This window comes from Arvicola amphibius, chromosome 6 (assembly GCF_903992535.2).
Source record: "Arvicola amphibius chromosome 6, mArvAmp1.2, whole genome shotgun sequence".
Lineage (NCBI taxonomy): Eukaryota > Metazoa > Chordata > Mammalia > Rodentia > Cricetidae > Arvicola > Arvicola amphibius.
The window spans coordinates 54,464,283-54,491,285 of NC_052052.2; the positions used below are offsets into that span (position 1 = coordinate 54,464,283).

General features: G+C 37.0%; 1 protein-coding gene across 1 annotated transcript; it reads left to right on the forward strand.

Annotated features, from left to right (window-relative positions):
- The first annotated feature begins 23,661 nt into the window (after positions 1–23,661).
- On the forward strand, positions 23,662–25,977 carry Izumo3 (IZUMO family member 3). Its single transcript, XM_038332325.1, has 7 exons — positions 23,662–23,893; positions 24,034–24,108; positions 24,260–24,349; positions 24,550–24,567; positions 24,988–25,068; positions 25,470–25,560; positions 25,779–25,977. The coding sequence occupies exons 1-7, from the start codon at positions 23,662–23,664 to the stop codon at positions 25,975–25,977; spliced, it is 786 nt and encodes a 261-aa protein (XP_038188253.1).
- Positions 25,978–27,003: the final 1,026 nt, after the last annotated feature.

The following is a 27,003-nucleotide window of genomic DNA, read 5'->3' on the forward strand; positions in this document are numbered from 1 at the left end:
TGTATTCTTTTTTTTTTTTTTTTTGGTTTTTCGAGACAAATTGTATTCTTTTAAACACTGCTTGGTCCATTAGCTTCAGCCTCTTAGTGTCTAACTCTCACATTTTGATTAACCCGTATTTAGTAATGTGTGTAGCACCACGAGGGGTGGCTTACAGGGAAGATTCTATCGTGCATCCATCTCGGAGAGGAGAGTCATGGCAACTGCCCGGGGCATCTGCCTGAGCCATCTGCCTCACCTCCTTCTTCTTCCGAGCATTCTGTTCTGTCTACTCCACCCACCTATGTTCTAACCTATTAGGCCAAGCAGTTTCTTTATTAATTAGCCAATGAAACAGCAGATAGATAGAAACACTCCTACATCAAGCCTAAGTGTTTAGAAAGGCAGAAAAGTTGTCTTCTCTCAGAAAAAATCCCTCACAAATTGGTGTGTCACAACAGAAACAAAAAAATAATTCTGAGAATGAATTATTTCTTGCACCTCTAATTTTAGAAAATTTTGAAAAGTAACATTTTCATATGGTTAAATTTTTATTATATGGACAAACTGGCATAAAAAGCATTACATTCTGTTTTAACTAAATAGTTTTGGATTGTTTCAAGTTTATTACAAGCCAATAAACATATTCAATGCAGTGCAGAAATTGAAAATAAAAATTTTAAACTCATTCAAAGAATATCAGGCAGGGTTTTACTCATAGACAAAAACCAAAGTAAAGAAGAAACTACTTGATTTCTTAGGTTCTAGCACCATACAAGGCTCTTCAATGTCTTAATTTTCCAAAGTTACTATTGGACATGTTCCTCCAATTATAGGAATTTCATATAGAACTTCAAATGTGCATTATGTAATTTCAGATTTTGTAATCACATTATCCCCAGAGCACAGACTGCATTTTAAACCTTTTCTAACCCACATTCATCTTTCAGGCATGAGGATGAAAAGCATGTCACTCATTCCTACAGTGATTCACCACTTCCAATGGCTTTCTCCTCTCCTGTGTCAGTCTATGTATTCTTTTATAGTAAATAACATAGTCAAGAACAACACATGTTTATCTATTACATTCCAGGCACTATGGTGAACAGTTACGTTAATCATCTCATCTTAGCAGCATCTTTGTGTCTCAATTACTATTGGAAGTTCCACAGATGCTGAATGACTGCCAAAGGCTATATATCTGAAGGTGATTGAATTTTAAATGCCTCATCCAGTTGTGTTAGACTCCAGAGCTTACATTGTCAATCGCTTTGCTATACTCGTGTTTGTAGCCATGTATTATAATTTCCTATTTACTTCCCTGCTCCTGACAAATGTCATACACTTGAGCAAATGAACAGTGTCTTTGATTTTGAATTCCCAACATCTTGGCAATTACCTTGCCCAATAGGTAATCATTAAAATGTGTGGAGTGAAGGACTAAATGAATTATTTATACCTCATTTCATGAGATACCTATTGCTTCAACTATTTCATTACTAAGTGCCAAAGGGAAGTGGTGAGGACAAATGAGAAATAACTAAGGTAAAGGCAGTAACATCCATTATCCAGCCTCACATATGGAAGTCAGAGTTTTAGACTTTCATTGTGCTTATAACTTTTTAGCTGTATGTTTACTCATTGGTATAATTACTCAAATATTGGAATTATACTTGTACAATCCTCATTCTTGATTCCTTCTTAACCCCCCTTCACAACTGTTTAGTGTTAAAACCTCAAAATACTCAACCAAACTAACTTGCTAGTATGTAATGGACTCTATTCTATGCTAGCACCAAGATATGACATGACCTAAACAATAGCTTCCCTACTACAGCTATTTCCTAAAACAGAAGAAAATATTTTGATAAAGAGATCATTTTTCTCAAATATACCATTATGTTGTGACAACATTGCAACTGAATGACATGAAACTAATAAAGGCTCATGCTAAGTGTACTGTTTGGAGCATGTACCTTAGACATAAGAGAAAGAAAACAAACAGTCATATGAAAATTCTAGCTGCCATGTACAATGATAATTCTCACCATAAAAATAAAAAACATTCTTAAAATAACATGTTGATTGATGATTTTCTGTATAATTTTTAGTATTTCTTAAATTTATGCTTCAAATATAGAGTACCTGCTTAACAACTTGTAAAAATTCTTTTTGTTTTAAATTCCTAAGTAGAATAATGTAGTATCACTTGCAATGGTATACAGACTCAATCTTTGTGGTCTTAGACATGTTGTTTCATTCCTACAAACACATTTATATGGACATTTTCCTACCACACAAGGATCCAAACTTCTGTGGAACATGTAGGTCTGGAATTAGCATACTCATTGTTTACTGCTATATCCCAGACCTTAAAAATACATAGGACATAGTAGTTATTATGTAATATTTGAATAATGAAGGTGTGCCTTTTGAGAAATTCTAAATTCTGAGGTAGAAATAAATTACCAACTAAAGGACAGGAAGAAGATCTCTTAAAGGACTCAAGAACAAAGTCAGTTTTTAAAGCAGGGCATGAAGCTAAGATCGAACAGAAGAAAGGAAGTAGGGCAAAATGAGAATCTAAAGAACAGAATTAAGGTTATCATTTATGTTTCTGTGAATAAAATTAGAAGTCATTTAGTCACTTTTCTACGTATGACATTTTGTATATAGACATGTTCAAATCTGATAGACTTTTGTATTCTGTAAATCTGAAAGGATCAGCATCTTGCTGAGTTCATAGTAGAAGGCCCACTCAGATTCAGTCTCCTCAGAATAAGCATTTGGATGGATAGCTTCTGCATGACCTTCAGTTCTGAAATACGTTCATTGATGATGTAAAATGTGGACAATGATCCAAGAGAATCATTTTGGGATTTCTACTGCTTTTCCTAAAGACTCCTCTAATTTCTTCTTTAATAAAGTTCTTCCCTAAACCTGCTTTCCTCTTGTGCACTGAATATATTTGCATTCTTCTACATATGCCAATGCAATATTTGATAAGCAACATTTTTTGAAGGTGTTGGGTTTTTCCCACTGTGTATTTCTAGATTCTTGATACCCATCTCCTATCATCCACAAACTTTCATCTTTACCATTATAAAAGGCGAGGTGAGAATTATTTCTACCTACTCAGCCATTTTTTTTTTTTTTTTGGTTTTTTCGAGACAGGTCAGCCATTTTTTTTTTTTAATCAGAAGAAGATAACTATTCTCTTCCACACTTCCAGTACATGATACTGTTCTTCAGAGCTAATTCTTAATTTCTTCTGTACTTTCCTCTGAACTGGGGTCTTGGTTTGGGGCATCCATTCAAATGCTATGCAAACACTGTTGACCCCTAACATTTCTGCAGTCCTATATCATATATGTAAAAGAGTACTTAACAACTTTGAGCTTCACAAAGGCCTAAAGTTCAACACAGAGTAGTTTATAATAACACTAGTGCATTAAGTGTGTCAATACAATGCTCAAGGCAAGCAGCACAGGATTATCAACACCTTTTCCATTTTACTAATATGATAAGACATACAAAGAAGGTCAGTCCAACTGAGTCTTATACGGAAGAGAGAAATACATTCTTGGAACAAATATCTGATTTAAACAATTGTTTTTATTGTCATATTGAGATATTATATTTCTTGTGTAGCTTAGACTTGCCTTGAACCTATGACCCTCTGCATCAGCATGCCCATTGCAGAGATTCTGAATGTACCAGTGTACCAAGTCCTCAAATAAGAATTTTATTATGCCTGCATTATATTGCCTCTTCCCTATACCTGTTCTTGCTTTGCGAATGACCCTCTACTAGTAAAGCTTTTTAAAGTACAACTAAAAGCACGAGCACTCCTTTCCCATCTCATTAGACTCCTATGTTCTACAGAGACATTGTTCTCCTCTTCTTTCAGGCAAATCCAAGCCTGATCCAATTTGGTGAGACACAGATAAGATAATGTTACTAGCTGAAACACCAGGCCTATAAAGAAGTTTCCAAGCTGATTTCCATGGATTAACACTTTGAAGTGCACCACTTCCAACATCCCTGTCTCTTTCACCTTAGAATTTCTCAGAAGTTTACTACGTTCTTTGACATCTTAGCAGAGTTAAATGTTTTCCAGACTCAAGTTTAAGTAAATTTTTCACACATACTTCTGTTTAAATAAGCTGCTACTCAAGCTATTTCAACAACTCCTGCCTTCTGACTTCTAAATTCAAAGTCCTTAAACTGTCCTGTGTGTCTGGCCTCTCTAAGAGTTGGTTTCCACACTATCTGTTTGACTCTAAGCATCTTGACTCAGGTCCTTATAACTTACCTGTTGTTTAGAAACTGGTACATACTTTTTCTTGTATTTGAATAATTTTGTCAATATTCTCTGTTGTCATTAACTAGTATGCATTTGTCAGAAGTCATTTGAAGTTTATGTCTGAAAAGATAACTTTGCAACCTTAAGTATCAGCCAAGTAGGTCCAGGTGCCTTTCAAAACCCACAACAGTTCTACTTTGTATAAGCTCCCTTTATTTTAATCGTTAATTTCCTTATACAAATTACATTGACATTTCTGCAGAACCTCATTCAACTAAATGTCATTAGACCAATGAGTGGGATAATTGCAATAATATGCCTTTTTTAACAATAAATTCCATTACTAGATTATTATGTTAATATTCTATTTATTAAAAAATCTGTCATTAAAATGATCCTAATCTTCAATGTTATGTCATTGTATTAATTAGAAAGAAATAACATACTTTCATAGCTGTCTATAAGGAAACTGTAATTGTAAGTACACCAGTTGTATTTTATCATGTGGCTAAATTTTGTTAAGGACAAACTGTTTTTTCACATGGACCAATTGCTATTCTTCCATAATTTTAGATCATACCATCATTTCTATAGACATGGCTTGTGCTATAAAGAAATAAAAGTTAATCATTTTAAATGTATTTATATACAAAATTAATTTCCATGGCTTGAAGAACCACTTGATGTTTTAACTCACACTACACCAAGTAGAGTGTTATGATGTTTCCTTCCTCTGTAGAGAAGTAATGGGATGACAGTGTGTGAGGGTAAAAATGGGGCTCAGACCTGTAGTTCATCTTCCTAGAAAAGCTAAATAAGAAGGTGAACCCAAAGAAAAACATATATTTATCCACCTGGATATTGGAAGTAGACAAGATCGCCGGGCAAAAGTTGGGAGCAAGGGGTGGGGTGGGTTGGGGGGAAGTGGAGAAGGGGAGAGAGAAGGGAGAAGGGGAGGAGTGGGGAGAGCTTGGGGGAATGGGATGGTTGAGATGGAGGAAGGGTGGATATGGGAGCAGGGAGGAAGATATCTTAACTAAAAGAGCTATTTTAGGGTTGGCAAGAGACTTGGCTCTAGAGGGGTGTCCAAGGGGATTTTCCCAGCTAGGTCCGTGGGCAGCAGAGAAGAGGGTGCTTGAACTGGCCTTCTCCTGTAGCCACACTGATGAATATCTTGCATATCACCATAGAACCTTCATCCGATGGATGGAGATAGAGACAGAGACCCACACTGGAGCACTGGACTGTGCTCCCAAGGCCCAGATGAAGAGCAGAAGAAGGGAGAACATGAGCAAGGAAGTCAGGACCGCAAAGGTTGTGTCCACCCAAGGAGCTGGTGGGACTGATCTAATGGGAGCTCACCAAGTCCAGCTGGACTGGGACTGAACGAGCATGTGATCAAACCGGCCACTCGGATATGGCTGACAACGAGGACGGAATAAGAAATCAATGATAGACTTAAAGTTCTTGTCAAATAAATCCTTCACTTCCTTGGTTAGCGATACTCCCAGATATCTTATGCTATTTGTGGCTATTGTGAAAGGTGATACTTCTCTGATTTCCCTCTCTGCTTCCTTATCCTTTGTGTATAGGAGGGCGACTGATTTTTTGGAGTTGATCTTGTATCCTGCCACGTTACTGAAGGAGTTTATCAGCTGTAGGAGTTCTTTGGTGGAGTTTTTGGGGTCGCTTATGTATACTATCATATCATCTGCAAATAATGAAAGTTTAACTTCTTCCTTTCCAAATTGAATCCCCTTGATTCCCTTATGTTGTCTTATTGCTATTGCTAGAACTTCAAGCACTATATTGAAGAGATAAGGAGAGAGTGGACAGCCTTGTCGTGTTCCTGAATTTAGTGGGATAGCCTTGAGTTTCTCTCCGTTTAATTTGATGTTAGCTGTCGGCTTGCTGTAAATAGCTTTTATTATATTTAGGAATGACCCTTGTATCCCTAATCTCTCCAAGACCTTTATCATAAAAGGGTGCTGAATTTTGTCAAATGCTTTTTCAGCATCTAATGAGATGACCATATGGTTTTTTTCCTTCAGTTTGTTTATATGATGGATTACATTAATAGATTTTCGTATGTTGAACCAGCCCTGCATCTCTGGGATGAAGCCTACTTGATCGTAATGGATAATTTTTCTAATGTGTTCTTGGATTCGGTTTGCCAGTATTTTATTGAGAATTTTTGCGTCAATGTTCATGAGTGAGATTGGCCTGTAATTCTCTTTCTTGGTTGAGTCTTTGTGTGGTTTAGGTATCAGGGTAACTGTAGCTTCATAGAAGGAATTTGGCAGTGACTCTTGTGTTTCTATATTATGAAATACCTTAAGGAGTATAGGTATTAGGTCTTCTTGGAAGTTCTGGTAGAATTCCGCATTGAAACCATCTGGTCCTGGGCTCTTTTTGGTAGGGAGGTTTCTGATAACAGTTTCTAATTCTTCGCGACTAACAGGACGATTTAGAGCATTTACCTGGTCCTGGTTTAACTTTGGTATATGGTATTTATCTAAAAAACTGTCCATTTCTTTTACATTTTCCAATTTTGTGGCATACAGGCTTTTGTAGTAAGATCTAATGATTTTCTGAATTTCCTCTGTGTCTGTGGTTATGTCCCCCTTTTCATTTCTGATCTTGTTAATTTGCGTGTTCTCCCTCTGCCGTTTGATTAGTTTGGCTAAGGGTTTGTCAATCTTGTTGATTTTCTCCAAGAACCAGCTTCTTGTTTCATTGATTCTTTGGATTGTTTTCTGTGTTTCTATTTTGTTGATTTCTGCCCTCAGTTTGATTATTTCCAGTCTTCTACTTCTCCTAGGTGAGTCTGCTTCTTTTTTTTCCAGAGCTTTCAGGTGTGCTGATTGAAGAGGATACCAGAAAATGGAAGGATCTCCCCTGCTCGTGGATTGGGAGGATCAACATAGTAAAAATGGCAATTCTACCAAAAGCAATCTATAGATTCAATGCAATCCCAATCAAGGTCCCATTAAAATTCTTCACAGAGATTGAGAGGACAATAATCAACTTTATATGGAAAAACAAGAAACCCAGGATAGCCAAAAAAATCTTATACAATAAAGGTACTTCTGGAGGCATTACCATCCCTGACTTCAAACTCTATTACAAAGCTATAGTATTGAAAACGGCTTGGTATTGGCATAATAACAGAGAAGTTGACCAATGGAATCGTATAGAAGACCCGGATCTTAAACCACAAACCTATGAACACCTGATTTTTGATAAAGGAGCCAAAAGTACACAATGGAAGAAAGAGGGCATCTTCAACAAATGGTGCTGGCATAACTGGATGTCAACCTGTAGAAGAATGAAAGTAGATCCATGTCTAACACCATGCACAAAACTCAAGTCCAAATGGATTAAAGACCTCAATATTAATTTGAACACATTGAGCTTGATAGAGGAGAAAGTGGGAAGTACTCTACAACAAATGGGCACAGGGAACCGTTTCCTATGCATAACCCCAGCTGCACAGACTTTAAGGGCAACATTGAATAAATGGGACCTCCTGAAGTTGAGCAGCTTCTGTAAAGCAAAGGACATTGTCACTAAGACACAAAGGCAGCCTACTGACTGGGAAAAGATCTTCACCAACCCTGCAACTGACAAAGGTCTGATCTCTAAAATATATAAGGAACTCAAGAGACTAGACGGTAAAATGCCAATTAACCCAATTAAAAAATGGGGCGCTGAACTGAACAGAGAATTCTCAACAGAAGAAGTTCGAATGGCCAAAAGACACTTAAGGTCATGCTCAACCTCCCTAGCTATCAGGGAAATGCAAATCAAAACAACTTTGAGATACCATCTTACACCTGTCAGATTGGCTAAAATCCAAAACACCAATAATAACCTTTGCTGGAGAGGTTGTGGGGTAAGGGGTACACTCATCCATTGCTGGTGGGAATGCAAACTTGTGCAACCACTTTGGAAAGCAGTGTGGCGGTTTCTCAGGAAATTCGGGATCAACCTACCCCAGGACCCAGCAATTCCACTATTGGGAATCTACCCAAGAGATGCCCAATCATACAACAAAAGCATATGCTCATCTATGTTCATAGCAGCATTATTTGTAATAGCCAGATCCTGGAGACAGCCTAGATGCCCTTCAGTGGAAGAATGGATGAAGAAACTGTGGAATATATACATGCTAGAATACTACTCAGCGGTAAAAAACAATGACATCTTGAATTTTGCAGGCAAATGGATGGAAATAGAAAACACTATTCTGAGTGAGGTAACCCAGACCCATAAAGATGAACATGGGATGTACTCACTCATATTCGGTTTCTAGCCATGATTAAAGGACATCGAGCCTATAAGTTTGGGATCCTTGAGAAGATAATAAGAAGAATCTCCACCTGACGATAGATGAAGAAAATGACAGAGCCCCACCTTGGAGCACCGGACTGAGCTCCCAAGGTCCTGATGAGGAGCAGAAGGAGAGAGAACATGAGAAAGAAAGTCAGGACCGTGAGGGAACCTCCAGCTGGCGACAGATGGGGAAGATGACTGAGCCCCACATTGGAGCACTGGACTGAGCTCCCAAGGTCCCGATGAGGAGCAGAAGGAGCGAGAACATGAGGGAGAAAGTCAGGAACGAGAGGGGTGCGTTCACTCATGGAAACGGTGGGACAGAACTAATGGGAGATCACCAACTCCAGTTGGAATGGGACTGATGGATCATGCGACCAAACCCGTCTCTCTGAGTGTGGCCAACAGCGGGGGCTGACTGAGAAGCAAAGGACAATGGCTCTGGGCTCTGATTGTTCTTCATGGACGGGCTCTGTGGGAGCCTTCTCAGCTTGGTAGATCACCTTCCTGGACCTGGGGGGAGGTGGGAGGACCTTGGTCTTAGCATAGAGTGGGGAACCCTGATGGCTCCTTGGCCTTGAGAGGGAGGGAGGGGAGGTATGGGTGGAGGGGAGGGGAGGGAAGGGGGAGAAGGAGGGGAGAGAAGGGGGAGAAGGAGGGGAGGGAGGGGGGAGGAGGAGGGAAGGAGATGGAAATTTTTAAATATAAAAAAAAAAAAAAAATTAAAAAAAAAGGAAAAAAAAAAAAAAAGAAATCAATGATAACGAAACCGGATTTTGATTCTACTGCATGTATTTGGCTTTTTTGGATCCTAGTCTGTTTGGATGCACACCTTCCTATACCTGGATGGAGGGGGTGGGACTTGGACTTCCCACAAGGCAGGGCACCCTGACTTCTCTTAGGAATGGAGAGGGAGAGGGAGGGGGAGTAGGAGGAGTGGGAGGGAAATGAGAGGATGGGAGGAGGTGGAAATTTTTAATTAATTAATTAAGAAAGAAAGAAAGAAAGAAAGAAGGAAAGAAGGAAAGAAAGAAAGAAAGAAAGAAAGAAAGAAAGAAAGAAAGAAAGAAAGAAAGAAAGAAAGAGAAAGAAACATTGTGTGTTATCTAGGTTAAAAAGTCTGAGACAATAAATTGTGCATCTTAAATCTTTAAAAAAAAGAAATGGGGCTTAGAGCTGCATTTAAATCTGAGCTCTGCCATGGATCAGCTTTACAACACGGATAAACCTGAACTCAACAACTACAGACATCATAAACACTTCAGAGAATCATAAAGAAAATTACATTAAATGTAAGACTTTTTATTACTAAAGTTCTGAAGAACCAATGAATTACACAGCTTTGTCATCCTTGATCAAACAATGGTTAGCTGTGGCCTTGGTGTGACCTTTACACCTGTTTTCCACATACTAGTAATGTATTTATTCCTTAAGCAATCAAGCTGTTGTTTGTCCTTCCTAAAATTGCTAAATTTTGGCCTGATTCTTTAAAAAAACATGTTTTCTCTTTGCAATGTATTACCTTCCCACTGCTATTATAAAGTCAACGACTGTGTAAAGACAAGCAAATAAGGTATAGGAATACAAAATGTTTGTATTTGTCCAAACTTTAATGCACACTCTCATCATAAACCATTATTCAAAATGAATAAAATTTTGTTTCTACTAACTATTCTGCCTGGGGAATGTTGCATTCTGAAATAAGTGGTAATCCCTTAAATATATAAAGTGAAGTGTCATCTAGTATATCGGACAGTTAATACTAGCTAGATAATTTTATCATATTATATGAGCCAACATTTGGTAAGCCCTAAATAGTAATTTATCAAAGAAGAGATATATTCAGATAAAAATACAGTTCTTCGGTGTATGCTTACATGTAAATTTTCATATGATATAATTAAAGTTTCTTCTAGATTGATTGAAAATTAGAACCAAAATTATCAAATATATTACAAAGGGACCCTTATTTCCTCAATGAAATCCATATGACAGTTAAGTAAATCTAGTCAGTTATTATGAATAGAGCTGACACATTGTAGATATATATATATATATTTATTAGGGTATATACCCAGGAGTGGCATGGTTTTTCTATATGGTACCTTCTTTTATATTTTTTAATTTTTTTTCCAGTTTGAAACCGTATTTTATTTTAGCATCTTAGGAATATTAACCACATATCTTTAAGCAAAAAAAAATCATCTTATAGTATTTTTTCTTATATCTTTAGTGAAAAAAATCCCAATATTTCTGGTGTAGAAATGATACTGAGTCATTATGAAATAAATGAAGCATGTCATATTCTTAAATTTGAACTTTGCACGGTGTTCCTTTTGTCCAAGAGTGTTTTCCTTTCATATTTTTTAATTTTTATTTAATTTTTTAAAATTTCATTTTGCATTCCAGGCACAGTTTCTCCTCCTACTCCTACTCCCACTCTCTCCCCACCTCCTCCCCAACCCACCCCATCCAATCCTCCCAAAGGGTAAGGGCTCCTATGGAGAGTCAACAAAGTTTGGCACAATAAGTTGGGGCAAGATCATGCCCCTCCCCACTGCATTAAGGCTGAACATGGCAACCCACCATAAGGATGGTTTCCAATAAGATATTTCATGCACCAGGGATAGAGCCTAGTACTACTATTGCCTCACAGATAGTTCAAGATTCACCACTGTCTCCCAGATATGGAAGGCCAAGTTTGGTTCCATGGAGGCTCCACAGCTGCAGCTTTTGAACTAGCTGGCAGGATCCACAACCAAGCACCAAGCCAATCTCCAGGAATCCAACTGAAGAGAGGGAGGAGGGACTATATGAGCAAGGCAGGTAAAGCTCACAATGGAGAAACCTACAGAGACAGATGAACCAAGCTCATGAAAACTCATGAATTATAAACCAACAACTATGGAGCCATCTCAAAATTTTAAGGAGACTCCAGATTGGCTTCACCTATTTACACTCCCACCAGCGGCATACAAGTGTTCTCTTTTCCTAGTATCTGTGCCAGAATTGGTTGGCATTTAAGTTCTTGATGGTGGCCATTCTGACTAAGGTCACATAGAATCATAAAAATAGTTTTAACGTGCATAGAGAAGCATGAGGCCCCAGTTGTTTAACCACTGGAGAGCATACCAGATTTGATTATTTCTAAATTCAAGTTAGCACAGGAATCTCTGATTGAATTTGGTGAACACAATAAAAACCAAACTAGCAAACAGGGAAAGAGAGTTGTAGGGTTGCTGTTATAAGCAGAAAGGAAATGAAGAAGGTAGAAGGCAGAGAGATCAAAAACACCAAGAGCACAGTTATTAATTTAAAAAAAAAGTAGAAAAAAAACAAATATTTTACAGTGGTTGAGATAGGGCTGACCATGCATGAGTTCACAACTAGAAATAATATTATTTGTGTCCTATGAGCATGTATCATTATTCTCTCAGGAAAGTTAACATCCTGCACACTGTGAGTGTGTAGTAAATTTTTCATGAGGCAAGTGGATGAGGAAGAGGATGGTGTAAACTAAATGCCATAACGTTCTCTACCATAAGAAAACTAGGCTAAAATTGCTTAGTTTGTCCTCAGTGGGTACTTACTGCTTTCCAAAACTCTACAACCAAGAATTGAGGTAAATTTCTCATTTTAATGGAGTCTGAGAGTGTAGCTCAAGTATGCCTGTATAATATCTTGTATAATAATGGCGTTGGGCATAGTTGACTAAAATTTTTCAGGACACTTCAAAAATCACTGATGCTTGGGACATTGCCAAACTGCTGGGGATAATTTAGGAGGACAGTTCCTGATCTTGGGCTGGGCTGTCACAACAGGGACCCAAGAACAATGATATAGGAGGGGATGAGATAAAGTAAATTGGGAAAAGGATTAAGAGGAGTCCCGTGATATTTGGTTTATGGAGACAAAAGAAAAACGGTATTTTGCAGAAGATATGAAAAGCAAGGCAGGCTACAAAGGAGGAGTACCAAAAGAAAATTGAGGGGAGAAAGTAAATGTTTAGGTTAATCCTGAAAATAATCACCTTTGAGAAACATTAAAGGAAACCGAGACTCTCATTGAAGGTGAAGTTAAGCTTTAATATATCCAGTGTAGTGTGCAGTCTCATGGTTACTAAGTGAGAATGGAACTCTATTAGTCTATTTTGTTTGGAAAAAAGACAAAACAAAAAAAACCTGACATTTAATAAATCTTTCAATTTAAGAAAGATCAGTTCTATTGTTAATATATCATCATCTCACTTAATGCTTACAAGGACTTTATAAGGCATATTTTATGATTATTTACAGGTAAAAGCATAGCACTTTGCTCCCATTTGATGAAACTGACTGCTCCAGGATCACATGATTTATATTTTAGCACATTAGCTATTTCTATGAAATGGAATGACTATATTCTTGTGGTTTTGAGGCAGTTATATAATAAAGGGTGAGAAGTATTAGATATTTCACTGTAACAACATTCTCAAAATCTCCATTTATCCTATATAACAAATACCACATCAATATGAATACATCACTTGAACTTTTTGTTTGCCTACTAGTATTGTCAAGAACTAATGGATACAGAAATATGTTCAATATATGTTTATTGCAATATGAATGTTGTTTTATTACATTATCAGTATGATAGGCAATTATTCCACCTTCTCCATTACAGGTTCTCTGACATCTAACCAAAGCTAAAGATGCCTTGCTCTCTTAGATGCCATTCTCCTTAATCAAGTTATATCTGTGTTGGAAATAAAGTGAAACCTGAATTAATATATGTCAATGCTGAGATCCAGTTCACCTTTCTATAGACATCTGAGTTCAAATAAAATCTTGGCCTTCACAATACATGGAAACTTCAACTCTTATTTTCCATTTCTTGATTTTCATTGCTCTGGGAACAGATACCACAATTTTCCCCCAAGGAATCATAATGAAAATAAAATAGCATGTTGATTCTAAAAAGGGTCTGCAATTAATCTCACATATCAGAAGTGTATTATGTGATGTAATTTTTATGATATTTTTGTTTATCTGTGTACCTATGTATATCTCTGCATGAATCACGATAATGTGACAGACAGAGGACAACTTACCAGGAGTCTGTTCCACTCTTGTATTATGTGTGCGCTGGGAATTAAATACAGGCTTAGCTGATAGCACATTTACAAAGACATCTTATCAACCTGGAGCTCTGTGCACTGTTGCTCTTAACTATTTGCTAACTTTCTCAGTAAATCCATAACAAAGTTATTTGTACAATTATAAACCCTTACAACTAGACTTGTGCTTCTTTGTACATAATTCATATAGTAAAGGTATCACTGAAAATTATACAATTCATTTGCTCATTTTTGACTAACTGGAAGTTTTATTTCAACCTAAGATGAACTGGGTGATCTCCATTTATCTTCAAAACAGAAGTTTTAATTTGGCCACATTGTTATTTTTAATGTTTCTATTTAGTGTTATAGTTAAAGCTCAGTGTCATATTAGTTAGCAATTAATACTGAATAGTCAAATGATTTTACAAATTTCATTACAGCAACACTCAATGAATTCTACTGCAGTATCCATTACCAGTTTTCTGGAACAGTCTTCTAATTGGAATTGCTGCATAGGTCAATGCCACATTTTGTTTAACAGTTTAACCTTTGCCTTTGTGGACAATGCATGCCATCCACAATTAAACTGCCTCTTTCCAGTAATCAAACCCTCATGCACCTGTCCATCAGATGAACCTTGAGAAGCAGAATTACATATTCAAATCTGCCAACCCAACTCTTTTCTTTGGATTTCCAGTACACACATACCCTTCCTCTATAACCTCAATTAGCATTTAAGAAGGCACACAGAGCAGTGCTAATTCAAAATAGTCTACCTTCAAAGATTAATGGACACAGGCTATGAACCCTATTGTAGGGAGTTGCATGCTGTAGAAATACGCAAAGCAGGTAAAGCAGCTTTCTGGGGAGCTATATCCAGTGGTTCATTCAAATCATAGCATCAAAACCTATTTTCCACGAGTCTCTTTTGTCTGTTTACTGTGCCCACACATGTCTCTTGACAGTTGACCTATGAAATAATCATACAACTAAATTGTTTCTTCAGAAGCTGAAGGGGTTTTAAGAGGCCATAACTCACAACATTTGTGATTTCTGTGTTTTACATACCCCTTCAGTGACTAATTGCAGCCCTAATGCCTGACATCCTTCTCTAACCTCCACAGGGACACATGGGTATGTGCACATATGCTTTGTGTATACACCACACATGTACCCACCCACCCACGTGCACACACACATGCACACATTAAAAAATGTTAAATCAGTTCTTTTGCAATGTATAGCATTATTGAGTTTAATAATAATGATCCAGTTCAAACAGAAGAATATACTAGGACCTCAGTCATCCTAATATAGGCTGGAATTTAAAGTAACAGTACTGAATTGAATTTCTTCTTCTGGAGTGAAAACTACGACCATTAACTTTTTGGTTCATCAATGTAAGGAGTAGACTTTAAAAGAAGGCCATTCAGTTATTTTTAATTTTGTTTTACTTTACTCATTTTTCAACCAGAACATTTCAGAAGCATCAGTGGTATTTATCATTAACAAGTATTTATTGGGTATTTCTTTTTTATTGATTTTTATTGAGATCTACATTTTTCTCTGCTCCCCTCAGTGCCTCTCCCCTCTCCCTTCAACCCTCCCCTAAGGTCCCCATGTTTCCAATTTGCTCAAGAGATCTTGCCTTTTTCTAATTACCATGTAGATTAGATCTATGTAAGTGTCTCTTAGTGTCCTCATTGTTGTCTAAGTTCTATGGGATTGTGGTTTGTAGGCTGCTTTTCTTTGCATTACATTTAAAAACCACTTATGACTGAGTATATGTGATAACAGTCTTTCTGCATCTGGATTACCTCACTCAAAATAATGTTTTCTAGCTCCATCCATTTTCCTGCAAAATTCAAGCTGTCGTTATTTTTTCTGCTATGTAGTACTCCATTGTGTAAATGTATCACATTTTCCTTATCCATTCTTTGGTCAAGGGGCATTTAGATTGTCTCCAGGTTCTGGCTATGACAAACAAAGCTGCTATGAACATAGTTGAACACATGCCCTTGTGGCACAATTGAGCATCCTTTGGATACACACCCAAAAGAGGTATGACTGGGTCTTGAGGAACGTTGTTTCCTAATTTTCTGAGAAATCACCACACTGACATCCAAAAGGGCTGTACCAGCCTGCATTCCCACCAGCAATACAGGAGTGTCCTCTTTCCCTGACAACCTCTCCAGCATAAGTTGTCATCAGTGTTTTTGAGCTTGGCCATTCTTACAGGTATAAGATGGAATCTCAGAGTTGTTTGGATTTGCATTTCTCTGATCACTAAGGATGTTGAGCATCATTAAATGTTTTTCTTCTTTTTTAAGAAGTCATGTTGACTCGGGAGGCAGAGGCAGGCGGATCTCTGTGAGTTCGAGGCCAGCCTGGTCTACAAGAGCTAGGTCCAGGACAGGCTCTAAAAAAAGCTGCAGAGAAACCCTGTCTTGAAAAACCAAAAAAAAAAAAAAAAAAAAGGAGAAGTCATGTTGAGGAGCATAATTAGGAAGGAAATTGGAATAAAATTTTGTGCGCTAGAGGTCCCTATACACTAAGTAAGGACTGTGCTTTACATATAAATATTTTATACTTTAAATGGAACATTTTTGCTTCTTCTGTAGCTTCTTCTCCCCCTCCACACACAAACACATGCATGCATACTTTTACATATGCATGTTTATTTTAGACTCCCCTTAATTTTTTTCCTAAATCAATGTTCCTCTTGTTTCTGAATGGGTATTTTGTTATCTTCAAACAAATGGGAAAAGTTTTTCCATAGATCAAATAAGAATCATGGTAAAGGTTAAGTCAATGCATAAAATCCATCCTTCCAGAGTTTATGTCAGGAATAACTATGTAAACAATCATAGCTTATTATTAATATATAATACATCCCAATAAAATAGTGTGGTGATATGTCATTTCTGTCTTCTCCCCAGTCATCTATTAGAAGAGACTATTTTCCCAGGCCTTGACCACGTGGAAGCACAAGTGCTGGAGCTCTGGGAGTTAGTTGACTCTTAACATAGCCCAACCCCAATTACTATTACTGCATGCATTTCCAGCCTTCTCCTTCTCATTGTTTTTACAAAGTTGTGCTTTCAGGGACTAGTCACAATGACATTATGGAAAAACCAAGAATACCCAGGGAAAGCCTTGGTGCATTTATCTGCGGGCCCCGCTTCAGCATTAGCAGGCCTCTGTTGATTACCTTTAGAGCATGCCTATTTGGGAGAGACAACATACCTTTTTATTGCTTCATATGATATTCTGAAAATACTAAAATAGCAACTCAACCGTTTTCTCCCTACTGTCCTTTTTTTTTTTTTTTTTTTTTTTTTTTTTTTTTTTTTTTTTTTTTTTTTTTTTAGATTGTGTGGAGATTAATAGCAGCCCACAATAATCTGTTGTCCTTTGTTGGGGGAAAAACTACGCTGCTGTTTCTGGAGAGAAATAATTGGTATGTAGCTTCTAGAGTCAACGACTGAATTTAATGGAGCATAAAGGGGTGGTATCTCTCACGAAGGAGGCATATTATCCGTTTAAACAGCTTCCAGTCTTGCACATAAATTAGACCTTCGACAAGCTTTGGGGAAAAAAAACCACACAGCAGTGAATTAACATGCATGCATAATCTTAACAAAGAAGCTGTCTATTTTGAAAAGAAGGGAAAGATCCAGTGTCTCTGCTACAGTTAGAAATCTGAAATTAATTATTGACTTTTCCATATTGTTTGCAGCCACTTTGTTTGCCCATTTCTTGTAGAATGTATATATGGTAATTGTTTGACGGGAGCTCATAAAATTGAAACTGCAAAGAGATAGTGTATGAACAATTTATTGCATATGCCCTCAGACACCGACCCAAACTTGGCATAAGTAAAAAGTGGTCAATGCATGCTTTTTCAAGGTCTTTTTTGAAGGGAGAAGAGAGAGAATATTTCAGGGTATTTTTTACAGTGAAAATCTCAAACAGCTGCAATTGAAAACCATTTCATATTTTTATCTAAAATTTTACCATTTAGAAAACTGATTTACAGTGATTCTAGAATTCAAGTTGGTGGACATGTTTAAGCTAAGAAAGATATAATAATTTGTGGAATATATAACTTGAAATTTTTCTACTTACTATATATTATACAATAATTTTCATACTCATGAAATAAACTCTCTCTCACACACACACACACACAAACATGCACACACATTTAGAAACACACAAAATAATATTTTGAAAGAAAACTGAAAAAATATTTAATATGATGAAGACTCAAGTAATCTTTCTTTCCTGTCTCTCTCATTCTTTCTCTCTTGTTCTCTCTTTATCTATCTAAGCACCTCTATTTCAGCTAAGTCCAAACCACAAATAGGACTCTCAAATTTAAAATTCCAAACCTACTGTTACTAATAAAAAAAATTAAGTACAATGATTCATCTCATCAACATCTATTTTCCTCTTAATTAAAACACCATACCTTCATCACGGCCTATTCAGAATCATCACTTCATTTTATTTGTTGATTTTTTTTTCATTTCTTCAGATTTTCACACATTATACAATGTGTCTTAAGCATATCTCTCCCACTTTTCTCTTCAACTTCCTCTAGGCCTATTTGCTCAGTACATCCCCTTCTTAATTCCATACCCTTTTCTAACTTTAAAAATATATCTATACACTGAGAACTTATATGTATACAATGAATTTAGTTCTTACTAATCCACACCAGGACATCCCCTCCCAATTACACATCTTAATTTTTTATAACCCAATGAGTATAATTAGAGTTATCAGCATGTATGTGGGTGTAAGGCCGATCAGTGGAGCATGGGCAATCTACTAAAGGCCACACCCATGAAAAAAAGAGACAATTACTTGCCTGGAAGCTATCGATTGCCAGTGGCTCTCATGTAACAGGTGTAGTCATGTGGGCTCTTCCTGTCCTTGCTTAACTGTTGACTGGCTCGATCTTCTTCTGTTCTTCTGTAGGCAGTCCCAAATGTGTTATGTCATGATGGCTGTGGTTCTGTCATTTCTAGAAAACTCTTTCACAGCAGTTCTCTCCAACCTCCCTGCATCTTACAATCTAACCAATTTCTCTTGATCGTTAAACCTTGAGGGTATGGTATAATGTCTAACTGTGGCTGAGAAATCTACAACCCCATAGTATTTGTACTTGGACTGAGTTTCTATAATAACCACTGTACACTACAACAGGAAGCTTCTGTGGTGAGCAGTGAACATGTGTCACCACCCTTACCTTCAAGTATAAGGACAAATATTTAAAAGAAAGTTTGATTAGCATTCAATTTAGCAAAGTAAGTGTAGTAGGCTTCAGACAGAGTGTGGCCTGCCTGACTGGAAGTTTTTGGCCAGGTTTAAGTTACTAGGCAATATCTCACTCCTTTGGAGCTTCCAATAAGTACTATACATAGGCTTTTGAATATGTACCCATTCACTTGGACATGGGCAATTAAAGTATGGCCATATTCCAAGGAAAAGTTGTCCTGTCTTCTCGCAGTAGCCATCAATTGCTGATGGATCATCAGTTGGAGATGAGGTCTCCTGAGAACCTTCATCATCTCTGTTGGATTTTTGTCGGACTTGATGTTCTGCAAGGCATGTAGAGATAAGCAAAGATGCTGCGAGTTCTCTGGACAACAGTCAAATCATATTCACAAGACAGCAATACACAATCCTCATCCCTATCTTCTAGCTCTTACATCATGTCTGCTCCTTCATCTTTGATATTTCCTGGGTTTTGTGGATAAGTTATGAACACAAGAAGACCATTTGTTGAAAGGATTATTAGACTTACTTTCTTTTTCATCCTCAGGGGAAGAACAAAATGTCTTTCTTCTCTCACAGCTACCACTTCTAAAAGTCTCAGCTTTTGCTCCCTTAAGGCACAGTGATTCTAGTAACTAGATTCAAACATGTTTAAGAAACACTTTGAAGCTGGGCGGTGGTGGCGCACGCCTTTAATCCCAGCACTCGGGAGGCAGAGGCAGGCGGATCTCTGTGAGTTCGAGGCCAGCCTGGTCTACAAGAGCTAGTTCCAGGACAGGCTCTAAAAAGCTGCAGAGAAACCCTGTCTCGAAAAACCAAAAAAAAAAAAAAAAAAAAAAAAAAAAAAAAAAAAAAAAGAAACACTTTGATACTTAGTAGAGCATAAGGAATGGAAAACAGACTAATTTAAGTTACAAACCTAAATCTTCCTTCACTAAGTGTGTGATTTTCTACATGTCCTCTAGTTTGTATAAATATCCAATTCATATTTTGTTAAAAAAGAATAAATGTAAATGGCATGAATAACACTTCTAAATATCGACCAGCCTACCTTCCACTTCTCACCTCACTGAGGAGAAAATAAAGCAGTATTAACACAATGTAATAAACACAAACTCATCAAATAATTTTTAAGACTATATTGCTTTTTTTGAAGGAATAGTTCTTTCCTAATACCTTACTTTTATTTCATTTCAAAATGATCTGTAGTTGTGGGAGATTGTACTGTCTCACAGCACTGTGTAGTGGAGGGGAAGAGAGGAAGAAGCATCTTCTACTGTTGTAGTCTGTGTCTAGAAGGCGCAAAGACTCTTACCACCCAGTAGTTTTAAATGTTCTTAAAAGGCCAAGAGCCTTGAGTACCTCTTGGATGCTAGATGATTTATAACTGCAGTTAAAAGAGATTCAGGTTTATTTTCATTCTCTGGGTCCAGCTATAGATTTAGTCCCTCTAGTAGAGCATGTTAAAATTGTTGTGTTAGAGTCTCCTGGAGCTGCTTCCTTTCAAATCAGGAGGTGAACACTCTTAATTTCTTGTGGAACTGGACAGTGAATTTTTCAATAATGTTGATACATTTATGGCAATGTGTATCTATTAATAGTCATTGTTTACTCTTCTGATAACTTGCATCTTCTGAGATGAGGGTGGTACCACTTTCATCTTTGTCCATTCCTGTGAGAAGCTGTAACTTATTTTCAGCTCTTACTATTTATTTCCCATTATTTCTTCTCTCTATCTTAACAGCGTTAACATTTCTTTTAGTTCATTTTGGGAGGCAGGGTCTTTGTCAGGGGAATGATTTTTCTAAGTCTTCCAGGCTATCCATAACTTTTCATACATGAGACCAGGGTAGGAATGAAGAAGCATACAGATAAGTAAACATTTTACCTGTAAAATATCTGGCACACAGCAGCAATTTCATTATATCATATAATTACAGTGTTGCCTAGAAAGATAGTTTGTAATGTAAACAATATCAATCCCATATTATAATCAGAAATGTGGTTAACCTCGCCTGAATACCAAAGGTATTTGGGGGTCCGCACAGATGGCTGAACAGACAAAAGTGCTTACTCCCGTCCCAGAAAACATAAGTTTGGTTTTCTGCACCCATGCGGCAGGTCATAACTGATTGAGACTACAGTTCCAAGAAGCCTGATGCCCTCTTCTGGCCTTCATGTCCTCAGGCATACATATGACACACATAAACTCATGCTGGCAAACACACATACACTAAGAATAATAAACACTAATAAAGGTATCTATATTACTTGTCATACATTAAAGTGTCCTAATAAATATAGGTATTTTAAACAAAGCAATATGTTCCTCTGTAAACTCTGTGAATTCATATTTATCAAGAAGAGAAATTTCCACAAAGAACCAAATGCTCTTAATGAAACATGTTCTTCAGTTTGTAAAGCTTCAGGAGTTAAACAATGTATTTTTTTTTAATTTACAGTCAAAGAACACAGGAAGGAGTTAAATAATTTCTAAGGAAGGCCAAATCCTATAAACAACTCTATGGATATGGAACTGTAACCATTAATGTTATAGTATATAACCCACCAAGATCCAAATAAGAATCACAAATCAGTAAATAAATTTATTTACTTTATTTATTTAAATACATTAATTTGTATTTGCTATCCTATTTTAAGCAAATACATAATACAGCTATCAAATCTAAAACTTTGTATAGATGATAAATCATATTTCTTTCATGCCAATCCAAACTAATATTAACATTATTAACCCAGCATTTGGGTTTAAGCACTTATATTACAGATAAGAATATTATCATTTTAACCAGTTTGCTAATTAAATCATTCATTGATTTCTAGACAACACTCTTTTCCCAAAGTTCAAATTTTATAGTTATGAAACTCTAAGAACTGTTCCAAGATAATTATAATTATGTTCGTATATGCTACAATAGCTTATTTCCATACCTGGACTCAAGGCCACCAATATCCTTAACATACTAGTACCCAAATTTGTTTCCTAGAGAGATCATTTGATTTCATTAGCTGTCTTGCTTTCAGACCTCAATATGTGACAGTTCTTTGCATGATTTTTTTTTTTAAAAATGAGATTGTCTAATTGAAAGGATGTAATATCAGATCAAACTTTTACATGTCAGAGATTGTTACAATAATTTGAACTCTCATCTCCTGAACTGCAAAATTTCAAACATTTATTTTCTGTTTTATCTCAGAATGTGGTTATTGTGACACAGTGGAGAATACAGAATTTGGAGCCAAATGGACAAGAGTTTCAACTGTGACCCATAACCAGCAAATTATATGACTTTACTTCTGATCCTTTGTTTCTTGTCTATAAAGTGGACATGATAGCTTCTCAAAGCAATGCTCTGTTATGAGGACTTATGGTCGTCTCTCTGAAGGTCCAGTACAGTAGTTGTACACATTGTGACTATGTAAATAAGAGTTCTTTATCTTCCCCCACAAATCCCTACTCCTTGACTACACAGTGTTATAGCTCTCTAAATTGTATTAACAGTCTTTCCTAATTTCTAGGATTTAACAACTACATAAACAGTAAATGAATAAAAGTTGTAACCAATCTTAGAAAAAAGCAACCTAAATTCCTTCACAGAAATCAGAGTATTTTTTTCCTTTATACAAAAACTTCATAAAGCAAAGGAATCGTCTGCTTGTCTGTGTTCCAGATAAGTGGTCCAAGACAGCAGCCCATGATAACTATGGTTACAATTTTACACATGAAATATTGCAACATTAGTATTTCAGACTCTATCTGCTCAGGGACCCTAAGTATTACTGGATTCCCACTTATCATTGTGTTCCCATCGACCCCTATATGTCGAGTCAAGCTCCAGATGTGCTAAGAAGAATGTCACAAGAATGTTTTTAAAATAGCTAAAGGAATTATTCCACTAACAGATGCATTCTAAAAATTTCTTATAGGTTACAAATTATAGAAAATGTATCTGACATTATTCTTTTTTGGACAAAAAATAGTAATACTTTTATTTCCAAATAGGGTAAACTGATTATAAATCTGACAATGATCCTGTTAGGTCAGGATGTTTTGTTTGTATGTTTTCTATTTTCTTATTGATTTCTATTGAGCTCTACATTTACTCTTTATAAATGTCCATTACTTATATTGAAATAACATTGCTGCCAATATGGAAAGGTAACCCAAACCATTAAAATATTCTTGGCTTATCTTACCTCCTAGAAGCTAAATGTGAGTTAAACTTTAAGGTCTTATGAGACCTCTTCCACCATCCACTTCTTTTGATAATGCTACCAAGTCAGACAGAACAGATACATCATATAGACAGAGAACTAAAGCAACCTTCTCTAGGTACTCTTGCACAGAACTCTGCTTGTGTGAGCTCAAGGTTCTCTCTGTTCTACAGTCAGAACTCAGGTAACTGCTCCCCAACCAGCAGTTCTCTCTCTCTGGAATGAAGGATAAAATTGAGAAAACTACAGAAGATCCTTAAGGAAATGAGATTCCCTAAAATTTGGATGAAACAGGGGGGAAAGGTGTACTCAGAATCTCCAAGACAAAGATCTCATTCCTGGATTTTTGAAGAAAAAGGAACTAAGTGAACCAGTTGCCAGGACGACTTGTGTTGTGGAGAAGGGTTGGGACGAGGAAATGGGTGACCTTTGGGTACTTCTGTTTTTGTCTCTGTCTCTGGCAGCCTTTCGTGGGGTCAAAGGCTGTTTGGAGTGTGATCCCAAGTTCATAGAGGATGTTAGTACCTTGTTGGGAAATCTGGTACCTGTAGAAGTTCCTGGGAGAACTCAACTGCTTGACAGGCAGCATAAGGAGATAACCCACTTAAGCTCCAAGGTCTCCCACAAGGATAAGACGCATCGGTTGTTGGGTGAGGGAAGCTGGAGTCCTAAGAGTTTGGGAGATTAAAGGGGGAAGGGAGGCATGGAAGAAAACACCTGGGTCCACTCCACATACTTCAAGGATGTGATTACTGTCTGCCCCACATGTACCTTTCTCCTTTCTAAATAGCTGTTCGAAATGTTGTCAAATTGAGAGAATGGCTGAAGCATGAATTTTATAAACTGGGCAATGAAACATGGAAAGGTAAGACATAGTTTCACTGACAAAACTTTTATGGTTCCGAAAGGTAAACAGATATGGGAAAATTTGACTAAAAAGAACAACACAAAATAGCTGGAATTATAATTTGAAATAATCGCCTGGATTTCTGGTATCCCTCCCATATCCTTTTTAGGTATCTTTATCATTCAAGGCAAGCTTCTTGAGATCCGCCAAAACTTGGAATCCAAACTGAAAGAAACACTAGAGAACTTCTCCGAAGTTGGTAATGAGGCATTTCCACCTCATAACACTGAAATGATTTTGGAGACCAAGAACGAAGGGAGGAGAAGAGGAAGGAGGGTGCAGGTTACAGTGGGTCTAGTTGTAGTGAGAAATGGATATACCGCATGGCTGACATGGGCATAAGTACGGCATGTGTGATGGTGACTCTAAGCTCATTCCATCTTTCTGCTTCTCTTTTAGCTTGTTCAGAAGATTGCAGTGAGTACAGTACTTGTGGCTCCTTGAGGTTTCAGCCCGTATTTCCCACCTCCTTTCTACCTGTGCTTCTCTCTCCCCCTAGTTAACTTTGAATGCCCTTCTTAGATCTGTAGAGGAAATATCCATGTTATCTGACGACAAAATTGAACATAGATCTTATACACAGCATAGTTGGAAAGAGTGCTTATGCCTCCCCAGCCTACTGCTCCAACATAAACTATGAAATCATTGCTCCACTTCTTTCAAAGACAGCTAAATATTTATAGTCTTTTTGAGAATTTTAAAAATCTTGACTACTAGAGAAAGTATTGGAAGAACTGTAACTGGAGAGTCCTGAGAATGTCTGAGATCTAATCTGTATTTATGAACTAAGGAACACACTTGCCATATCCTTTGAATAATTATATTTTTCTTTGCCAGTTGTAACTGAAGGTCCTGTCCTTGACTGTTGGACCTGTCTTCGCATTACTACCCGGTGTTTCAGAGGAGATTATTGTAAAGGTGACATACGCTGTGGTATTGCAATTTGAGGGGACAGGGTTCAAGGAACTAGATGGTCCATTTCTCTTTTCTTTAGTGCTTTAAATAAAGCCTATAGTAATGTTTTTAAAAAGAAAAAAACCAAAATGCTGAGTAAAATGTTTATCTATGTGAATAACTTAGAACAAAGTCAGTGGCATGGGTAAGAAGTGAATAGGGCTGGATTCTGGACTCCACTGCAGAAATTATGGGGTTAAAGGGCAGAAAGTGGAAAATTTTTGATGCAGTCTAACACAAGAAGTCCAGGAAATGTGACGAAGCAGACAGTCCTCAACTCATTTGAACAGAGTCTATTCTATATAAAGATTCCCAGTTACTCCTACTCTTCTTCCAAACTCATTTACATCCTTATCTCCTTCCAGATGAGAATCCAAAGAAGGCTGAAAATCGAGAGATTGCTCTGTATCTGATATTGATAGCAGAAGCTGTACTATTGGCAAGTGCTGTGTTACTGTGAGTTTTCCACCCCCCAACATTCCTTTGTCAAAGAGGTTGTCCAAACTCCTCCTTTCTAATGGAAAACAGGGGAAAATTAGACTGAAGCTTGAAACGAATATTAGATGGGCATAGGACAACACAGAATAATCCAGGAACAAAGAAAACAACTATATAATTATTTTCAAAATATTACTTCTTACATTTAAGTATGGCTTGTCCTTTCTCTATTTTAGATTCCATTTTTGTATCTCACATCAGAGGAAAATGAAGGGAGTACGAAGGACCCTGAAGACATATTTGGAGAATAAAATTGAAGAAATATTGGGGATGGTAGAAACAGATGGTGAGAAAAAAGATTTGGAGACCCTGACTTCAAATTCACAGACAGAAGAGCCATTAAGTGCTGAATCAGAGTTGCAAAGTGGGACTTGAGTTCCTGCGTGGTCATAAAATCACAGCATCTTAAAACTGGAATAGAACTTAGGGTTTCTCCAGTGAATATCCTTACTGACATCCTGAGATAACAGATGACATGAGAGGGCAAATGATTTACCCTGAGTTAGACAGAAAGTAAACTGGTATGTTGCAATACACACAAGCACAATATGCCGTGTGATAATAAAAGTGCATTGTTAGTCACTCTCATGGTTGGCAGTAATTAGGATACCTTACATGTTTATAAATCAGCACTTCCTATGTTTATTTTATTTCTGTTTCCATATCTACCATCAGGTTCAATGTAGATGATTTCCTAGTAAAGATAAAGATATCATTCTCATAATATCTTAAGCACATAAATATATGTGTAAAATAAAGTTCAAAATACTAGTTTTGAGTAGCTGAGGTTTATCGCGATCATTTATTTTTTCTGAATCCATGTCTCAAAACAAAGTTGGATATCTTTCCTCACCAGTGTGTGTGTGGTGTGCCTGTGTGTGTGCTAGCTCATGCATGTATGAAAGCACATGCATGAAGAGGTTTGTGATGTGCCTCTGTGGGAGAAAGAGTGAGGGATGTAAGGATATTCAGAGATCATGATTACACCTGATACTTTGAGGTTTCTCAGTCAAACTCAGATCACACCAACATGGCTAGGCTTGATAGTCAGGTGTCACCAAGATCCCCCTTTTTGAATTCCAAGGCAGGAATTACAGGTGACTGGCACTCTCACACAGTGTCTACTTGGACTCTGTAGATCCCAACTCTGCTCTTCTTGCTTCCTCAGTAAACATTATCTACGAAGCCATCTCCACAGTCCATGTGTTTTTATTCCATGAGACTTTTTTCACTAAATATCTTTATTTGCATATTACCTTAATTATTTCATATGTGTGTATAAACACACACATATATATGCATATATAACCAAGCTATCTCATCAAACTTATGTAGTGACTGTTGTCTCGGTAGAGCTGAGATAGTTTGGATAAGTGATTTATGTTTATCAAAATCATCTGG